The 17167-nt window shown below is 42.7% G+C and overlaps 1 protein-coding gene across 1 annotated transcript in view; it reads right to left on the reverse strand.

Annotated features, from left to right (window-relative positions):
- The window catches only part of ccdc122 (coiled-coil domain containing 122), a 44728-nt gene extending 28657 nt beyond the window's left edge, over positions 1 to 16071 (reverse strand). The window contains exons 1-3 of the mRNA XM_078560604.1: positions 16033 to 16071; positions 14001 to 14399; positions 11544 to 11660 (exon numbers count right to left, since the gene is read on the reverse strand). Of these exons, the coding sequence (XP_078416730.1) occupies positions 11544 to 11660; positions 14001 to 14399; positions 16033 to 16071 (555 nt within the window). The remainder of the gene's footprint in view (positions 1 to 11543; positions 11661 to 14000; positions 14400 to 16032) is intronic.
- Between the last annotated feature and the right edge of the window lie 1096 nt (positions 16072 to 17167).

Genomic DNA, 17167 nt, shown 5'->3' on the forward strand with positions numbered 1-17167 from the left:
CCTGATGTTCACCCTTTGTCAAGGGTTCCCCTCTTTTCGCCAGGTTGTGAAGGACGCAACAGACCATGATTATGCGGGACACCCTCTGTACAGAGTACTGCAGAATCCCAACTGAGTGGTCCAAACATAGGAAGTGCATCTTTAGGATGCCAATGGTCTGCTTGATGATGGATCATAATGATCTATGCACCCTGTTGTATCTCTACTCAGAGGCACTCTGAGGATGATGCATGTGTGTCATGAGCCATCATTTGAGCAGGTACGCTTTATCCCAAAGCAGCCAGCCCTGTAATTGCTGAGGCCCTTTGAATATTTGAGGCACCTGTGAGTGACTCAGGATGTATGAGTCATAGGAACTCCCAGGGTTCCTGGCATAAATGTGTATGATGTGCTTCTGATAATCACGCACCAGTTGAACGCTCAGGGAGTGGAACCCTTTCCTGTTAATGAATATCAGGCGCTGCTGCCATGGAGCTCTCAAATCCACATATGTGCACTTGATTGCGCACTGAACTCTAGGGAAGCTTGAGGTTGGAGGTTTGGATGTATTCATGAAATATGCCACTCTACCAAAGGCACTCCTGCAATCTCTCACCTAGTATGCTGATTAAGCTCAACTTGCACTTCAGCAATGACTGCCTGTTATCCATGCCATTTGGAGAAAGCACATTAGAGCCTTTTATTGGTGATCTGGCAGACATGCAGCTGCTGTGTTTCCTTAATGGATGCCTGCATTGTCCACTTTCACATAACTCTCTGTTAATGTTCAAATGAAGCAACTGTAATGTGAAGCCAATGACTCCTATAGGCTCTCGTTAAAGTGAACCAAAAGGCAGTGGTTCCAATTGTACCTTCTCAAGGAAGTCTTCCTCTTCTTTCTCATCTCTGATTCTATTTCAAGGTGTTGACTCTAAGCAGTTTGAGGGTGCCCCTGAAAGAGCCCCTTAGTTCAGCTATGGGCTCCTCCTACACTGCCTAAGACCCCTCCCAGTCAGATTCTTTCCCAGTTTCAACTGTAAGCTGTGCAATAACTTTGGGGTTTCATGATGGTGGTGCTGCATTTTTACTTTCAGACCAGCTTCAACCCTCCCCTTGTCAGTGCTCGGATCCCTCCAATCTTCCTGGAACTTCACAATGTGCACTTAGACCTCCCTCTAGTTGTTCTCCAGCCTCCCCCAATAACCCTGGATCCCATTGTAATTGTGGTGGACATTCCAGTCCTCCCACTGAACCCATTACTGCTGATGGCCCCATGCTCCATGTGAACCTCACCTCTCCCCATCTTGAGGCTTTGTCACTGCATGGTCACATACAGAGGAGAACACCCCCCAAGATGAGCTTCGAATACTACCCCCTCTCCCAAGTATTACCTGTTCCCCATTTACAGGCTGCAGATGTCTCCCCTAACCATGACCACGCCATCTGCAGTTCAGTAGCGAGCCAGGCAACCCCATCGTCACAGACTGTAAGACAATGAACATGCCCTGCACAGCACGCTGTGCCTTATCCCAATTGAGCACACAGCTCCCTGGAGAGGGACTATGATGTGTGTGCCATGCATAGCCTTGTAGCATGGCCCACAAAGCCCCAGGACTGTCTTTAATCTCTCACCCTGACTATGAGGTCCACAAAGCTTCAGGACTGCCTTTAATCTCTCAATGACTATGAGGTGCACAAAACCCCAGTGGACCGCCTTTAATCTCTTAGGACATTTAGAAAATCATAATACACTCAGGCAGACCCAACATGGTTTGTGAAAGAGAAATCCTGTTTGACTATTTTATTTGCGGTCTATGAGGATGTAACCAGCAGGGTCGATAAAGAGTACTAGTAGAGATAGTGTATTTGAATTTCCAAAAGGCATTCAATAAGGTAAGACATAAAAATTTACTGAACAAGAGCTCATGGTGTTGGGAGTGTAATGTTAGAATGAATAGGGGAATTGGCTAACTAACAGGAAACAGAAAGTTGGGATAAATGGATAATTTTTATGTTTGCAAACTGCAATGAGTGGAGTACTACGCGTATCAGTGGTGGGGCCTCAACTATTTATGATTTTCGTTAATGTCTTAGATGAAGGGACAGACTATACAGTAGTCAAATTTTCTGACGCTGTGAAGATAGGTAGGAAAACAAGTTGTAAGGAGGGTACAAAGAGTCTACAAAGGGATTTAAGCAGACAAAAATTTGGGAAATGGAGTGTAATGTAGGAAATTGTGACATTGCCCACTTTGGCAGGAGGAATAGAAAGCAGAATATTATTTAAATAGAGAGAGCCTGCAGAATGCTTCAGTACAGAGGGATCTTGATGTCCTTGTACATGAATCACAAAAGGTTAGCATGCAGGTACAGCAAGTAATTAGGAAGGCAAATGGAATTTTGGCCCTTTTTTGCAAGGGGGTGGAGTATAAAAGTTAAGGAAGTCTTGCTACAACTGTACAGGCCATTGGTGAGACCACATCTTGAGTACACTGTACAGTTTTAGTCTTTGTACTTCAGGAGGGATACACTTGCACTGGAAACAGTTCAGAGGAAGTTCACTAGGCTGACTCCTGGGATGAAGGGGTTGTCTTATGAGGAAAGGTTGAGCAGATTGGTTCTATACTCATTGGAGTTCAGAAGAATGAGAGATAGTCCTGTTGAAACATGTCAGATTCTGAGGCAGCTTGACAGGCTAGATGCTGAGAGATAAAAACAAAAAGCTAAAAGCTACTGCGGATGCTGGAAATCCAAAACAAAAACAGAATTACCTGGAAAAACTCAGCAGGTCTGGCAGCATCGGCGGAGAAGAAATCAGTTAACGTTTCGAGCCTTCATGGCCCTTCGGCAGAACTGAAGCATAGTTAGAAGAAGGGAGAAATATAAATTGGTTTAAGGTGGGTGGGGGGGGTGGTGGGGGTGGAGAGAGAGACATTGAGGGTGTGGTGATTGTGGAGATGAGCAGTTAATCTGCTCATCTCCACAATCACCACACCCTCAATGTCTCTCTCTCTCTCCCCCCCCACCCACCTTAAACCAATTTATATTTCTCCCTTCTTCTAACTATGCTTCAGTTCTGCCGAAGGGCCATGAAGGCTCGAAACGTTAACTGATTTCTTCTCCGCCGATGCTGCCAGACCTGCTGAGTTTTTCCAGGTAATTCTGTTTTTGTTTTAGATGCTGAGAGGATGTTTCCCCTTATATGGGAGAATCTAGAATTAAGGGGTGCAGTTTATAAATAAGGGGTTTCCCATTTAAGATGAGGAGGAATTTCTTCTCTCAGAGGGTTGTTAGTCTTTGGAATTCTCTTCCACAGAAAGCAGAAGAGCTGGGTCATTAAATATATTCAAGGCTGAGTTAGACAGATTTTTGATCTACAAGGATGTAAAGGGTTATCAGGGGGTAGACAGGAAAATGGAGTTAAGGCCATAATTAGATCAGCCATGATCTTATAGAATGCCATAGCAGGCTCAATGATCCGAATGGCCTACTCCTGCTCCTATTTCTTATAAACCCTATTATTTAAATAAAGAATTCAAAATATAATTAGACAATTGTGGTTTGAGGTGGATTTTGAAATGAACCAATGAAACATCCTGCCCACCTTGGAAAGAAGCATATAAAGATCATTGTAAAGAATGATTTGGGGTCATAGCTGGGCAATTTGGTCAATTGCTGAAGAATATAGGAGGTTGATTGCTTGCTATGTGATCATGTGCAACTCCTTGTAACATATTTGTAGCTAACGGGTGTATTACTAATGGATGTATTGCATTTCTAACTGATATTCCTATCAAACCTAATAAAGACATTAGTGTCTAATTTGGGTTTCGTGTTGTCTCATTATTTCCCGCAATTCTCCTATCTGACCTGTAGAGTGACCTGTCATGGGTAGAAGGTTACATTTTACATTGTCTCTTCTGGCTCTCTGCATGATCAACTCAGTTAGCCCCATTCCCCAGCACTTTCTCCTTAACCCCTGCAATTTTTTTTCTCTTCAGATAATTATCTAATTCCCTTTCGAAAGCCATGATTGACTTTATCTCTGCTGCACTCTCAGGCAGTACATTCCAGATCCTAACCACACACTGCGTGAAAAATTTTTTCCTTATGTTGCCTTTGGTTCTTCGACCATTCACCTTAAATTGGTGTCTCCTGGTTCTTGACCCTTCTACCAATTGGAAACATTTCAGCCCATCTACTCCATCCAGACATCTAGAGCAGGATCTTCCAGTCAGCGAGCTTGGGGGGGTGGGACGTGGCCCGCTCGCCAACGTGTAAAATGATGCGGGATGATGTTGGGCAGAACTCCTGACGTCACCAGATGTCATTTCCATTTTCAGGTTGGTGGGGGCGCAGCCGAATCAGCTGTGCGCCCGCCGACCTGTCAAAGGCCTATTGAGGCCATTTAAAAAGTACTTAACATAATTAATGGACTTGCCCATCCAACCTTAAGGTTGGCGGGGTGGCCGGGAGCCCTGACGAGCTTAAGAAAAAGCATGAAACCTCATCCATGGGCGGGATGAGGTTTCATGAGGGTTTTTAAATATTTAATAAAGGTTTCGTTAAAAGTGATGGACATGTCCCAACTCATGTGGCAGTGCCACATGAGGGGACATGTCATGGAAATTTTGTTTTTGTCTCTTTAATGTTTTTAAATTTGGAGCCGATCTCCCTGAGGCAGAACTTAGCCTCAGGGAGATCAGTGCACTCTTTCGCACACACGTGCGAAAGAGCGCACTTTTGGCTGAGGGAATCCCCCCTGTCTACACAGGGAGCGCATAGCGCTTCCTGGCAGGCGTCATGCTGGGTGGACCTTAATTGGCCTGCCCATGTAAAATGGCGGCGGGGGTGCCAATCGGAGGGGCGCCTGCCCACACCCGCTCCTGCACCCCCCCGCCCCAAAAACGGGGGGAAAATTCTTCCCCTAATGGTTTTGAACACCTCCATCAAATCTCCTTTCAACCTTCTCTTTTCCAAGGGGAATAGTTCCAGCTTCTCCAATCTATCTATGTAAATGAAGTCCCTCATCCCTGGAACCAATCTTATAAATCTTTCCTGCACCCTTTCTAAAGCCTTTACATCCTTCCTAAAGTTTGGTGCCCAGAATTGGACACAATACTCCAGTTGAGGCCAAGCTGGTGTTTTATAAAGGTTCATCATGACTTCCTTTTGTAATCGCTGGCCCGGATTTTCATCCATAAGTCTGCTGTGCAGAGTCGGAGAATTCTCAGCTCCGTGGACCCTTTTTCTAAGGGTGGTTGGGGGGTGAGGTGGGGAGGGGTTGATGACCTGGGAAGTACTGAGGAGGTGGGCTGGGTGGAAGGCCTGCCCTGGGGATTGGCACTGTGTCCAAAATTTTAAAAAAGAGTAAAACATGAAACCTCCCTCCAGCCCTCACATCCCCTCCACACATTCCCCATGCCCTGCCCATGCCACCTTATGCCCACCACCCAACCTCCATGGCCGCTTATATCCTGCATGATTTTGACAGGTCCTCTTGACACTTTTGACAGGTCATCTCAACAAGTCCTCTTGACATTCTTGCCAGGTCCACTTGGCAGCTCCTCTTGACACTTTTGACAGTTGATTTTGACTGTTCTGTGGAAAACTCCAACGAGCTTTAGTGTTAATGAGTTGATGCACTTTATACACACATTCATGTCTACTTGTAACAATTTTAAAGGGCACCTGGCCTACCCTAAAGAGCACCTGATCTACCCTAAAGGTGTTCCGGGGCCAGATCCAAAGGGGTACCTTACCTCTCCAAAGGAGTACCCTGGCTGCCAAAACAAATCCACAAAATTCAGACCTGCTTTTACTAGGTCTAATCTGCACAATTCAGGTCTCACACTCCAATATTACCAAAATCCCACTTGAGTCCTCCATCAGTCAGCTGATGACTTAAATAGCCAGATGCCTCTGTAAAACGTGCATGCGCGAAACACAACCCGACCCCACAAAAATCTGAACTGTTGCGTTCAGGGCTTATGATTTTTGGCCATTTCTGCTATTTTCGGCAGATAGCTTGTCCATCATGGTGAAAATCTGAGCCAATGCCTCTATTTGTAAAGCTGGGGATCCCATGTGCCTCATTAACTAGATTCTCAACCTGCCCTGCACATTCAATGATTTATGCACATAACCCCCAGGTCTCTTTGCTGTGCACCCACTTTCAAACCGTACCCTTTATTTTGTATTGCCTCTCTTCACTCTTCCTACCAAAATGTATCACTTCACACTGATCAAACCTGATCAAACATGAAAAAGGAAGCAGAAATTAATGAAGGTGACCAAATTAAAAGTGCCAAACACAAATCCTTTCAGAGATAAGTACAGAATTTCTTCAAGGTGGGTAGTTCCTTATTTATTATGTTAATTACCTTCTCAAGAAATACAACTAGGTTCATTAGATGTGATTTAACCTTTGCAGGGTCCCAAACATGAAAGAAATCCAACAATTTATAAACTAACTCCCTCCCCAGTAGCTGATGCCATCATTCTGCTTGGTCTGACTGGGAAATCTGTATACAATGCCACAAAATAAAGGCTGAATGGATTTCCTGGATAACTGGCATTCATTTGCATTATGTTGTTTCAATGATCAATTATCATGACAACATTAATTGAATTGAAGTTCTGAGGTTGACATAAAAGCTCTGATGCACACCTTGGTGCTATCTACCATAACCTGCTGTTCACATTTTTCATAGTATTATTGTGGGATATTGTAAAGTAGGCTTATATGTGTGTGCGTGCGTGTGTGGTTGTGTGTGCGGCTGATTTAATTAAATTAGAGACAAGTAGATTGCAAGGTTGAAATTATCAAAAGAGCTAGATATAAAAAGGCATTTGAAATGCTAATGACTGAGCTAGGGTAAAGTCAGCAGATAGGGTGTGAATGAAACTTACATTTTTAAATAAGGGGAAAAGTTGTTCAATTTTCAAAGAGACATGATAAGCTTTTTACGACTGGCAAAATAAATAGGGCAAGGTTATTATGTTGCCTTTTCCCAAATGTGCTGACCATAACGATAACATAAGAGATTTTTATATTAGGGGAAAAGTAAATTCCAAGGACATGGGGGAACAATGGGATTTACAAATCAAAGGAGAAATATATTTAAAGAAGAATGGAAGGCTGTATGGGGCGTGGCCATGTGAGATCTGAAAGGTACACCGTGTGAAACAGACTTGGGGAAAAGCCCCTAGCCACTTTGCAGAAGTCTGCTGTTCCAGTAGTCAAAGTTGTGTTAAAAGCCTTTGAAATTCTGCTGTCGACTGAGTATTTGTGGTAACCTTGCTGGATTGTCTCTATAAATTTAAAATCTATTTTGGACTGTTGCCTTAAAGGGTGTGTGTAGTTGGGAGTCTGATTAATTAGGAATTTTGGGAATTGTTATATTGTTAAGTAACTGTGTAACTGTAATCTTGTGTGTGTTTCATTCTTTTCTTTTGTTAATAAATGTTTTAATTTAATTTTTAGAATCTCTAAAGGTGTTAGTGGACTCATTACTTTTGAATTCAGTGCACAAACCTTTTCGCAATAACTACAAATTGCAAAACCGCTGTGATAGCGTGGCCAAGTTTCCCTTGTGAATTTGGTCAGCCTGGCAAATACCACCTGCTGTATCATAACACTGCACTCTTAGAAATCGTGCCACTCAGTAAAGCTTCTGTGCCCTGAAGGGTTATAGCTGAACCAATAACCTGTATTTTCTTTTCATAAATGCTAATGGGCCTGCTGTCCATTTCATCACTTTCTGTTTTTTTCATTTTATTCTGTGCCTGGTCCAGATGATGTTTGCTTTACTCTTTGCAAACACTGGGGGAGATTTTCAAGATGTCACAGGGGCATAAAATTTGTGTTGCAGATCAGTTACTCTTAGTTTCTTACAGAAACTAAGCTGATTTTCATTTCTATTGATCACATTGATAATGGGCGGCCAATTTGCAATGACTGTTTTATGTCTGGGTAATAAGTTGTAAATCTTGTGGTGTGCCTATTGTTATTTGATTGATAGATCTGTGCACTGTATACTGACAAAGCTGGCAGATGTCCCTGTGATGGTCTGGGAAAATCCAGTTGTATAAGAACTTAATGCTATCATAAGCTTCACTATTGTCTACAGGCCAGCCTACTGCAAATAGAATTACTCTGTGACTGCATCTCTTGTGAAATGAATTCAGTGAAGATGGGTTAGCTGATAAACCCAGAAAGAGTCAAAAAGGCATGTCCTGAGGTAATAAATCAGATGTTAAACCCCTCCCATATGTTAATGAGGGATCATTTGCCAGTTTTAGAACTCCTTTGGGAAACTGGGCTACTCTGGGTGCCCCCTTTGATGAGGATTTCATGGTTTGGATGAGGCCTAGTGTAAGAAATGGTGCCTTTAAGAATATTATAGAATTAGCAGGCTTTGTACTGTAAACCCTTAGTAGAGATTGTATGCTTTCTGTTTCTGTCTCTTCAGAAAAAGCATTCTTAGCAGCCAGGGACTGACGTAAAAACGAAGCTAAACACATTCCAGAACTGGTAGCAAGAGTCTTCTGGTGCCTTGTGTACCCATATACACACATACAAGTATCTGTTAAGGGCTAGTAAATAACCCCCAGCATGAGGTAAACTAAGAAGTGACCTCGAGCTGAAGTGATGGACAGAAGGAGGTGACCATCCTGACATCTTGGGTACCTGTCCTGTATTCACTGGTCAGAAGGGTTTGAATGGGTGATTGATTTAGGGTAAACTACCAGCCCCTAGAAATAAAATATATTAATGCGTGCTCGGAGACGTGGGGCAGTCTTCATCAGGTGGCAGTCCTCGTCAGATAGCTGTCTTCTTCAGATAGAAGATGGACCAGGAGAAAGGAGGAAGATGGGGAAAGAGTTCCTTAACACTTCGGTTAGAGAGCAGAATGCTGCCATCACAAGTTACTGAGATCAACACACTCTGTGCCAACTGTCTCTTCTTCCTCTGGGATCAGTGAGTAGCTCTCAACTGTCACGAGTCATTTACTTATCCTGTCTATTTAGCTAATGCATTATATCTAAACTGTTACTTCTTAATAAATTATCTTAAAATTACTGACAAATACTCGACTGCCTACCTTATGTTTCTGTGGCAGTCACCAAAAGAGTAGGTCATTTTTTAAAGTTTAATGATGCAGATCCAAAAGGAACAGAAGTCCTTCTCCCAGCAACATAATGCTGGAGAGGGCTTGTGATTGGCCCAATTCCATTCTTTTTCTCCATCTCCGGCCTAGGGTTTAATTGAGAGCCACTGCATGAAAGGCAGGTGGCCCAAATTGGAATGCTTGTGTAGGGTGACTTGGCTTGGTGATGGAACAGGCACCTGCTCACTCAAATCATTAAATTGAACTCAGGTGCCCAATATCAGGTGACTCTCAGGTCTCCTGGGTTGAGGATGGATGACTGTTATGTGACCAAACATTGTCCATAACCAACTTTTATCTCATAATCTCTATCATTTATTAATTAAATAGCTCTTAATATCTCTATTAGTTGTACAAGTTTTTAAAGATTCGTATATTGTAAACAACAGAAAGCTGTTTTTCTAGGATTCTTGTGTCTTTTCCACCAAAATTAGAGAGGATGAAAGCCCTACAGAAATTTATCTGCAAGGTAGCTACTTAATTTGTTTTTAACGTGGCTACCAAGGTCACCATTTCTTGCCTCTCCCTAACTGTTTTTGAGAAGGTGGTGGTGAGCCTTCTTCTTGAACTGCTGCAGCTCATTTGGTCTAGGTACACCCACAGATTTCTGACCTAATGACAGTGAAGGAATGGCAATATAATTCCAAATCAGGATGGTGTGTGGCACGGAGAGGAAATTGCAGGCGGTGGTGTTCCCACGTATCTGCTGTTCATTTCCTTCTAGATAGTAGAGATTGCAGGTTTAGAAGTGCTGTCAAAGGAACCTTGGTGAATTGCTGTGGTGCATCTTGTAGATGGTTCACACTGCTGCCACTGTACTCCAGTGATGGAGGGAATGAATGTTTAAGGTGTTGAGTGGGTTGCCAATCAAACAGGCTACTTTGTCTTGAATGGTGTTGAGCTTCTTGAATGTTGTTGGAGCTGCACTCATCCAGGCAAATTGGATACTTCCATCACACTCCTGACTTGTGCCTTGTAAATGGTGGACAGGATTTAGGAAGTCAGAAAGAGAGTTACTCACTGCAGAGTTCCCAGCGCTGCTCTTGTAGCACTAATATTTATATGGCTGGTCTATTAAGTTTCTGATCAATAGTGATCCCCAAGATGTTGATGGTGAAGGATTTAGTGATGGTAATGCTGATGAACTTCAAGTGGAGATGGTTAGATTACCTGTTTTTGAAGATGGTTATTCCCTGGCAATTGAGTGGCGTGAAAGTTACTTGTTATTTATCACCCCAAGCCTGAATGTTGTCCAGGTATTGCTGTATGTGAGCACAGACTGTTTCAGTATTTGAAAAGTTGTCAATGGTACTGAGCACTCTGCAATCATCAGTGAACATCCCTATTTTTGACCTTATGATGGAGGAAAGGTCATTGATGAAGCAGCTGAAAATGGTTGGGCCTAGGACACTGCCCCAAGGAACAGCTGCAGTGATGCCCTGGGCCTGAGATGATAGGCCTCTAAGAAACACCAGCAGTTCCTTTGTGCTATATGATTCTAATCAGTAGGAAGTTAACCCCAACAATCGGGGTGTAAATAGGAAAGGTTCAAGAGTACTCATGCTGATGTTTTGTCTTAAACATTAATAATTTTAGTGAAAAATATGTTAGGGGTCAATGTTAATTATTCAGAATCCAAATTCATAAAGTATTCTGTCACTTCAATTTATATTAAATTTGAGTGCTTGTTTTAATGAAGTTTACAAACTAATATGGTCACTGTTAAAGTTTAATATTACATCTTGTTTTGCTTCCTTAAGATACATAAGCCCTGATAATTACCGGGAGGTGGGGTGGGAGTGGCAGGGAAAATACTGAAATCCTGGGATTGCGGCAGATCTGTTAAACCTAACAGCAGGCGGGACCTGATTATCAATTTTTAGTTCTTCTTCCTGTCTGGTAACTGGATAGGTTAATGGCCTGGCCATTGTCCAACAGGTAAGCAAGCAGTAGAAGGACGCAGGTGGGGAACAATGGGGATCTCAGCAATTGGAAAATATTGGAGCTTTGTGGGTGAGGGAATTGGACAATAACAGCAGAAGGTTTGCATGAGGGGCCAGGGTTAGCACTTCTGCTCCTCCTAGCCAACAACCGCTATAAAAACACCCATCTGCTTGATCTAGCTGCTCATGTCTCCATTTAGCTGCTGAGTCAGGTTTTAATTGAAATCAAGCTTCCAGTTGCATTGTGGCCATTGTGACAATGTATCCTGGCTGTCAAGAGGGGGACACAGACATGTCTGCTGTAAAAATGGAGGCTGGCACTTTCACAGTGGGTTGGATGTCTCATTTCACAATTTTAAATTTTTCACCCCAGCCATGAAACTCTTCCATCTGCCATTGTGGGTTAACAACAATCCCATAAATTTAGGTTAATTGCATCTCAACATACCTCTATTTCTTTCCGAAGTTGAACATGACGCTCTTGTTCCTTGATCAATGGAACTGATTTTTCATTAATTGCTTCTCTTATTTCTGAGATTTTGGCCCTCAATTCGGTAATTTCTCCCTGTTTAAATAATAAAACTTATTTAATTTTTTTTCAGTGACAAAAGCCATTGGGGAGAATTTTCATGTTGGCATGTGGGGGCGGGCCTGGCACGCCGACGCGTAAAATGACCTGCGGGGACGTTGGTCATGCGTCCCGACGTCACCGCGCATCATTCAGATCTTTTGTTCAGTGGGCACGTGCCAGAGCGGCTGTGCACCCGCCGAACTTTCAAAGGCTTGTTAAGGCCATTAAGAAACAAATTACAGTAATTATTAACACTGCCCGTCCAACCGTAAGGTTGGCGGGCAGGTGAAAAGCCCAAGCGGCCTTCGCATTTTTCAGGAAACCTCATCCACGGGCAAGGTGAGGTTTCCTGAAGGTTTTATTAAATGAATAAATATTTTTGTCACAATTCATAAACATGTCCAAGCTCATGCGACACTGTCACATGAGGGGACATGTCTAAATAAGTTTACCTTTCTCCATTTAAATATTTCAATGTGAGGCAGCTCCGTGCCTGAGGGAGATTTCATGCATGAAAGAGCACAGGCCCTGCCTCTCCCTCCTCCCCTCTGCCCGCACAGGTAGCGCTCAGCGCTACCAGCCGTGCGTCATGCCCGTTCATGTAAAATGACGATCGGCCCGTTCCCGACCGGCCTGCCCGACAGGCAGAAAATTCTGCCCATTGTGTATAGAAAACTCTGAACAAAGCATCACAATTTGTTTTTCTTCTGCAGTGAAGGAAAATTTAATTCATTTACAAACACAGAAGAATCTCAATTTTCAATTATTAGCACTGTGGATATGAAATTCATAGCTGTTGCGCTGCCTAGCTCTGCTTTTCTGGGCCACTTTGGCCTCATGATCAACCCTGATTTGAATTGCTCCACCATTGATGGCCAAGCCATCAGTTGCCAAGGCCCTAATTTCTGGAATTCCCTCTCTAAACCTCTCTGCCTCCCTTTCCTCCTTTAAAATGTTCCATAAAACTTTTATGACCAAGCCTTTGGTCATCCGCCCTAATATCTCCTTAAGTGACTTCACATCACATTTTGTTTGATGATGCTCCTGTGAAGCAGCTTAGGATGTTTTAGTGCTATATAAATGCAGGTTGTTGTGAAGATTGTGATGGGGTGGGAGGTGGGCTAAAAGTTTATTTTAGGGCCTCTTGGAGCATTCTGGCCATGATTCACTGATGTATTGGGTTGGCCTGGCGGGCAATGCTACTAATCCTTCGGTTCTTATTGTGAAAATGTGATCGGGCCTAATAGCATCATTGAAATGCACAGATTAAAAAGCACATGTGCACTTTGGGTGGGTGTTCTTGCTGCCTGCCCAGTGAAGTAGGTTAAACAGAACGGGTAAGCTCCCGTCTGCAAGGCGGATAAGTAACTTGGGTGATTTTAACTGCCTACCCATTTGGTTTCTGTCAGGTAGGCAGTGTTAAAATCACCACCACAATCATTTTATCATGTTATGCACTGAAGCTAGGCGGAACAATTTCTGCCGTAAATGTATGGCTACATTATATGACTGTTACTTATGTGCTTGTTCATCTTTTGTAAAATAAACTGGCTTTATATTTCAAATTTAAAATGAAATCAGATGTGTTGTTAAGTTGCTTTCAAAGACTAGAGTGAAATCTTATGGAGATGAAATAAATCCAGTAGCAAAAGTAATTAGTAGAGAGCATTTTCAGTTCAATTCCAAGTCAGTTAATTGAAAGTTTACCTAGTTCTCAAAGAAATAACACATAGGCCAGAATTTTTAGCTCGCCCTACCCGACCGAGCTTAAAATGATGCGTGATGACGTCGGCCGCGCGCCTGCCAGCAATTAAGAGGCCTGTTAAGGACATTAAGTTACGAATTGACGTTAATTTTTCACTGTCCGTTCAACCTGACGGTTGGCAGGCAGGTGAAAAGGCCAAGCGGCCTTCGCATTTTTTTGGAAAACTCATCCATAGGCAGGGTGAGGTTTCCAAAAGCAAATAGAAATAAAATAAAAACTTTATTTTTTAACTGAAAACATGTCCCTGCTCATGTGGCATGCGTGAAGTTCGCGCGAGGCCTGCTCGCCCACACAGGCAGCGCTCAGCACTGCCGCTCGCCTAGCCTTAATTGACCTGCCAGCGTGAAATCGTGGTGCGCTGTCGATGGTGGGCAGTGGGTCGGCTTCCCGACTGCCCCTGCCGAGCACCCCCTGCCAAGGGCAAAATTCTGCCCATACTTTCAAAGATATGAGCAGTTGGAGGTCACAATCAAAGTAACATAAAGAAATGAAAGTCGAAGTAATGCAGGGTAAGATGGTTAACCCCAAAGCATAGAGTGTTACATAATATTATGGAAAATGTTTCAAACCTGTACTTGTTTTATAATATTTCCTTCTGGATTCATAAGATCTGTCGCTAATTCTTCTTTCTTTGCTTTTAATTCTTCAACCATGAGTATTTTTTCTTCAAGTTGCATCATTATTGGGCTTCTACTTTCCAACTGATTAGTCAACTCTTTATGAGCCGACATTTTTTTACGATATTTATCATAATCAGCCAGCAACTTGAAATATTTTTCTTCTTCTTCTTGTATAGCAAACTTTAGTTGCAAATTGTTTGCATTAAGGCTCCAGAGTTGGGCCTCCAGATCTGCACAATGTTGCCGGCGACTTTCCGATTCATTCTCTAAATGGTAAATCTGTTTCTCGGTTGTCCTAATTTCCTGTAAAATAACTTTATTTTCTTTTTGCAATTCAAATAATTGGCCCTGTAAAATAAAATTAGATGCATTTTGTAACTGAACAGTGAGCACTTCTTCCATTCAGTTACCAGCGAAGAAAACAGTACTTTAGGTTATAACAGTATTTTTAGCAGTAATGCCACATATTTAGATATCTAACTCTGGCATAATTGAAAAACACTAATCCGAACAAATGCCATTAATGTTGTTCAGTCTAATATTTCAAATGCAGGATAAGTCATAATCTACCAGTTGGATAAACCATAATCTAGTGAAGTTTTATTACTGGTGACATGCATTAATTAAAAAAAAAGATTGAACTTGAAAATTAATTGTTAGACCTTGGTGAAAAGATGATCCAGTACACAGCAATACAAATTATGCTTCATTACACCATGGCACAGTCCCATATGTTTAATAAATCAATTTATTACCTTGTTCTCAAAAAACATATCGCAGTGAAAGTAATTTTTATGTTACAATTGGTATAAGCCAGGCTGGCTTCTAGATGACTATAATCAATGAAAACTAAATGTTGCAATGAAATGTGAAGTTTTTAAAGCAAAGCTATATTTTCACAACTTAAGTAAAAGAGCATTGACATTAAAGTCTTTAAAATATTAATAAGCTAAGCATTGAATTTGTTTCCCCTAAGGCCAAAAACAGTAAAATTTTCTTACAAAAGCAAAATACTGCAGATGCAGGAAATCTGAAATAAGAGAAAATGTTGGAAGTACTCAGCAGGCCTGGAATCATCAGTGGAATAGAATTAACAGTCTGGATTTTCGTGAGGCAGACAGGTATTGGGAATTGGGAAAGTTCCCAACTGGCAAACTAGTCTCCGTTAAGGAGGCCCCACCCACCATATTTTTGTTCTGGAGAGGTGGACTCAGGCCAGCTGTCTAGAACACCCTCCTCCGTATATTGGGACATCAATGATGAGTGTCAGGCCCTCATACCCTCACCTCCATACCTATCCCAAATGCCCCCCATATCTCCCATGTCCCCCCTATTCCCTCCATGGCCCCCATATCTACCATGCCCAGTCCATGACTCTCATAGCCCCCATGTCCCTTCCATGCCTCCCATACATTCTCAATCCATCTGTTCAGCCTGTTTTTATTGACACGTTTGCCAGATGGTCTTATTATGAATGGCTGGCTGAGCTACAAGAAGGCTAATGCACTTAGATTTCAGCAAGCAATGTTTATATGTCTTTAGGGGCGGGAAAACTGTATTTGATTGACATATCTATTGTTTGTAATAGTCTGCTGTTTCTTTGAAGATATTTTTCACTGCCTGTGTTTGTACTTACACAGGATTATGTGGTCTGAAGTGGATAAAAGCCCCTGACACTGATACCAAAAATGGTTGTGCTTGATTGACAGCTTTCTAAGAAGGTAACAGAGCCAATGTATTTTAATGGGAATGTTGAATGCTGTGTCTTTTGAAGTTGATGCCTCGAGAGTGGGGTCCCCGATGGTTTATTACTCCTCCAAGAGGCTGTGAACCATTTCTACTTACAGAAGGGACAGGGTTTTGTCAAAACTGAGGGGGGTGGGGGGGGGGAGGGTGGTTGGGCAGTGGGGAAGGGGGTTTGAACTGTCTATTTGTTCATTAGAGCTGGCAAAGGCAGTAATGCTGCCTATGGGCTGGTTACCCATAAGACGTAGGAGCAGAAGTAGGTCATTCGACCCATCGAATCTGTTCCCCATACCCTTAACTTGTACCTGCAAAAATTTCTGGAAATGGGAATGGGGGTGGGAATCCTGGCATTGGGTCCTGCCCTCCATCTTTAAATGCCTCCCAAGTCAGCATAACTTGGCAAAAATCTGGGCTAATGTTTTAGTTTAGTGACCCTTCGTGTGGACTGGAAAAAGTCTTGCTGTAAGGGGAAAAAAGGACTGTCACTGATCTCCTCTGGAGCTCCATCCTCCACAGCCTCCAACCTCACAGTGCCCCAACCCCGGATAGCCTGCTTCTATCTCCTTCTCAAATCCACAAACAGGACTATACTGGTAAATCCAATGTTTCAGCTTGTTCCTGCCCAATCAGCTGATTTTTTTTCTATCTCAACTCTATATTTTCTCCCCTTCTCCAGTTTCTTCTATCTACATCTGTGACTCTTTTGATGCCCTCTGTCATTTTAATAATTTCCAGCTTCCTGTTCCTAGTAGTCTCCTTTTCATCATGTATGTCCAAACCCTCTACATTTCCATCCACCACCAGGATAGTCTGAGAGTTCTCTGCTTCTTCCCTGAATGGACGCCCAACCAGTTGCCATCCACCACTACCCTCTTCTGCCTGGTTGAACTTGCTCTCTCAGTGAATAACCTCTCCTTCAACTCCACTCACTTACTCTAAATAAAAGGTGTTGCTATGGATACACCCATGGGTCCCAGCTATGCCTGCCTGTTTTGAGGGAAATGTGGAACATTCTTTCTTCCAGTCCTACTCAGACCCTCTCCCTCATCCCTTTTCTCTGGCATATTGATGACTGTATTGGTGCTGCTTCCTTCTCTTGCCCTGAGCTGGAAAATTTAATTGACTTTGCTTCCAATTTCATCCTTCTCTTGCCTTCATACAGTTTAGCTCTGACTCTTCCTGTCCTTGATTTCTCTCTCTCTATTTCTGGGGATACGTTATCAGCCAATGTTCAGTATAGAACCAATGGCCCCCACAGAAACCTTGACTACAATTCCTCAGACTCCACTTCCAGTAACAAAATTTATTAGCCCATCTTGATAAATACTTAATATACAGTGCCCACAGACTTAGCAGAAGTTGCCTGTTAT

The sequence above is a fragment of the Cetorhinus maximus genome, chromosome 16 (assembly GCF_964194155.1).
Source record: "Cetorhinus maximus chromosome 16, sCetMax3.hap1.1, whole genome shotgun sequence".
Lineage (NCBI taxonomy): Eukaryota > Metazoa > Chordata > Chondrichthyes > Lamniformes > Cetorhinidae > Cetorhinus > Cetorhinus maximus.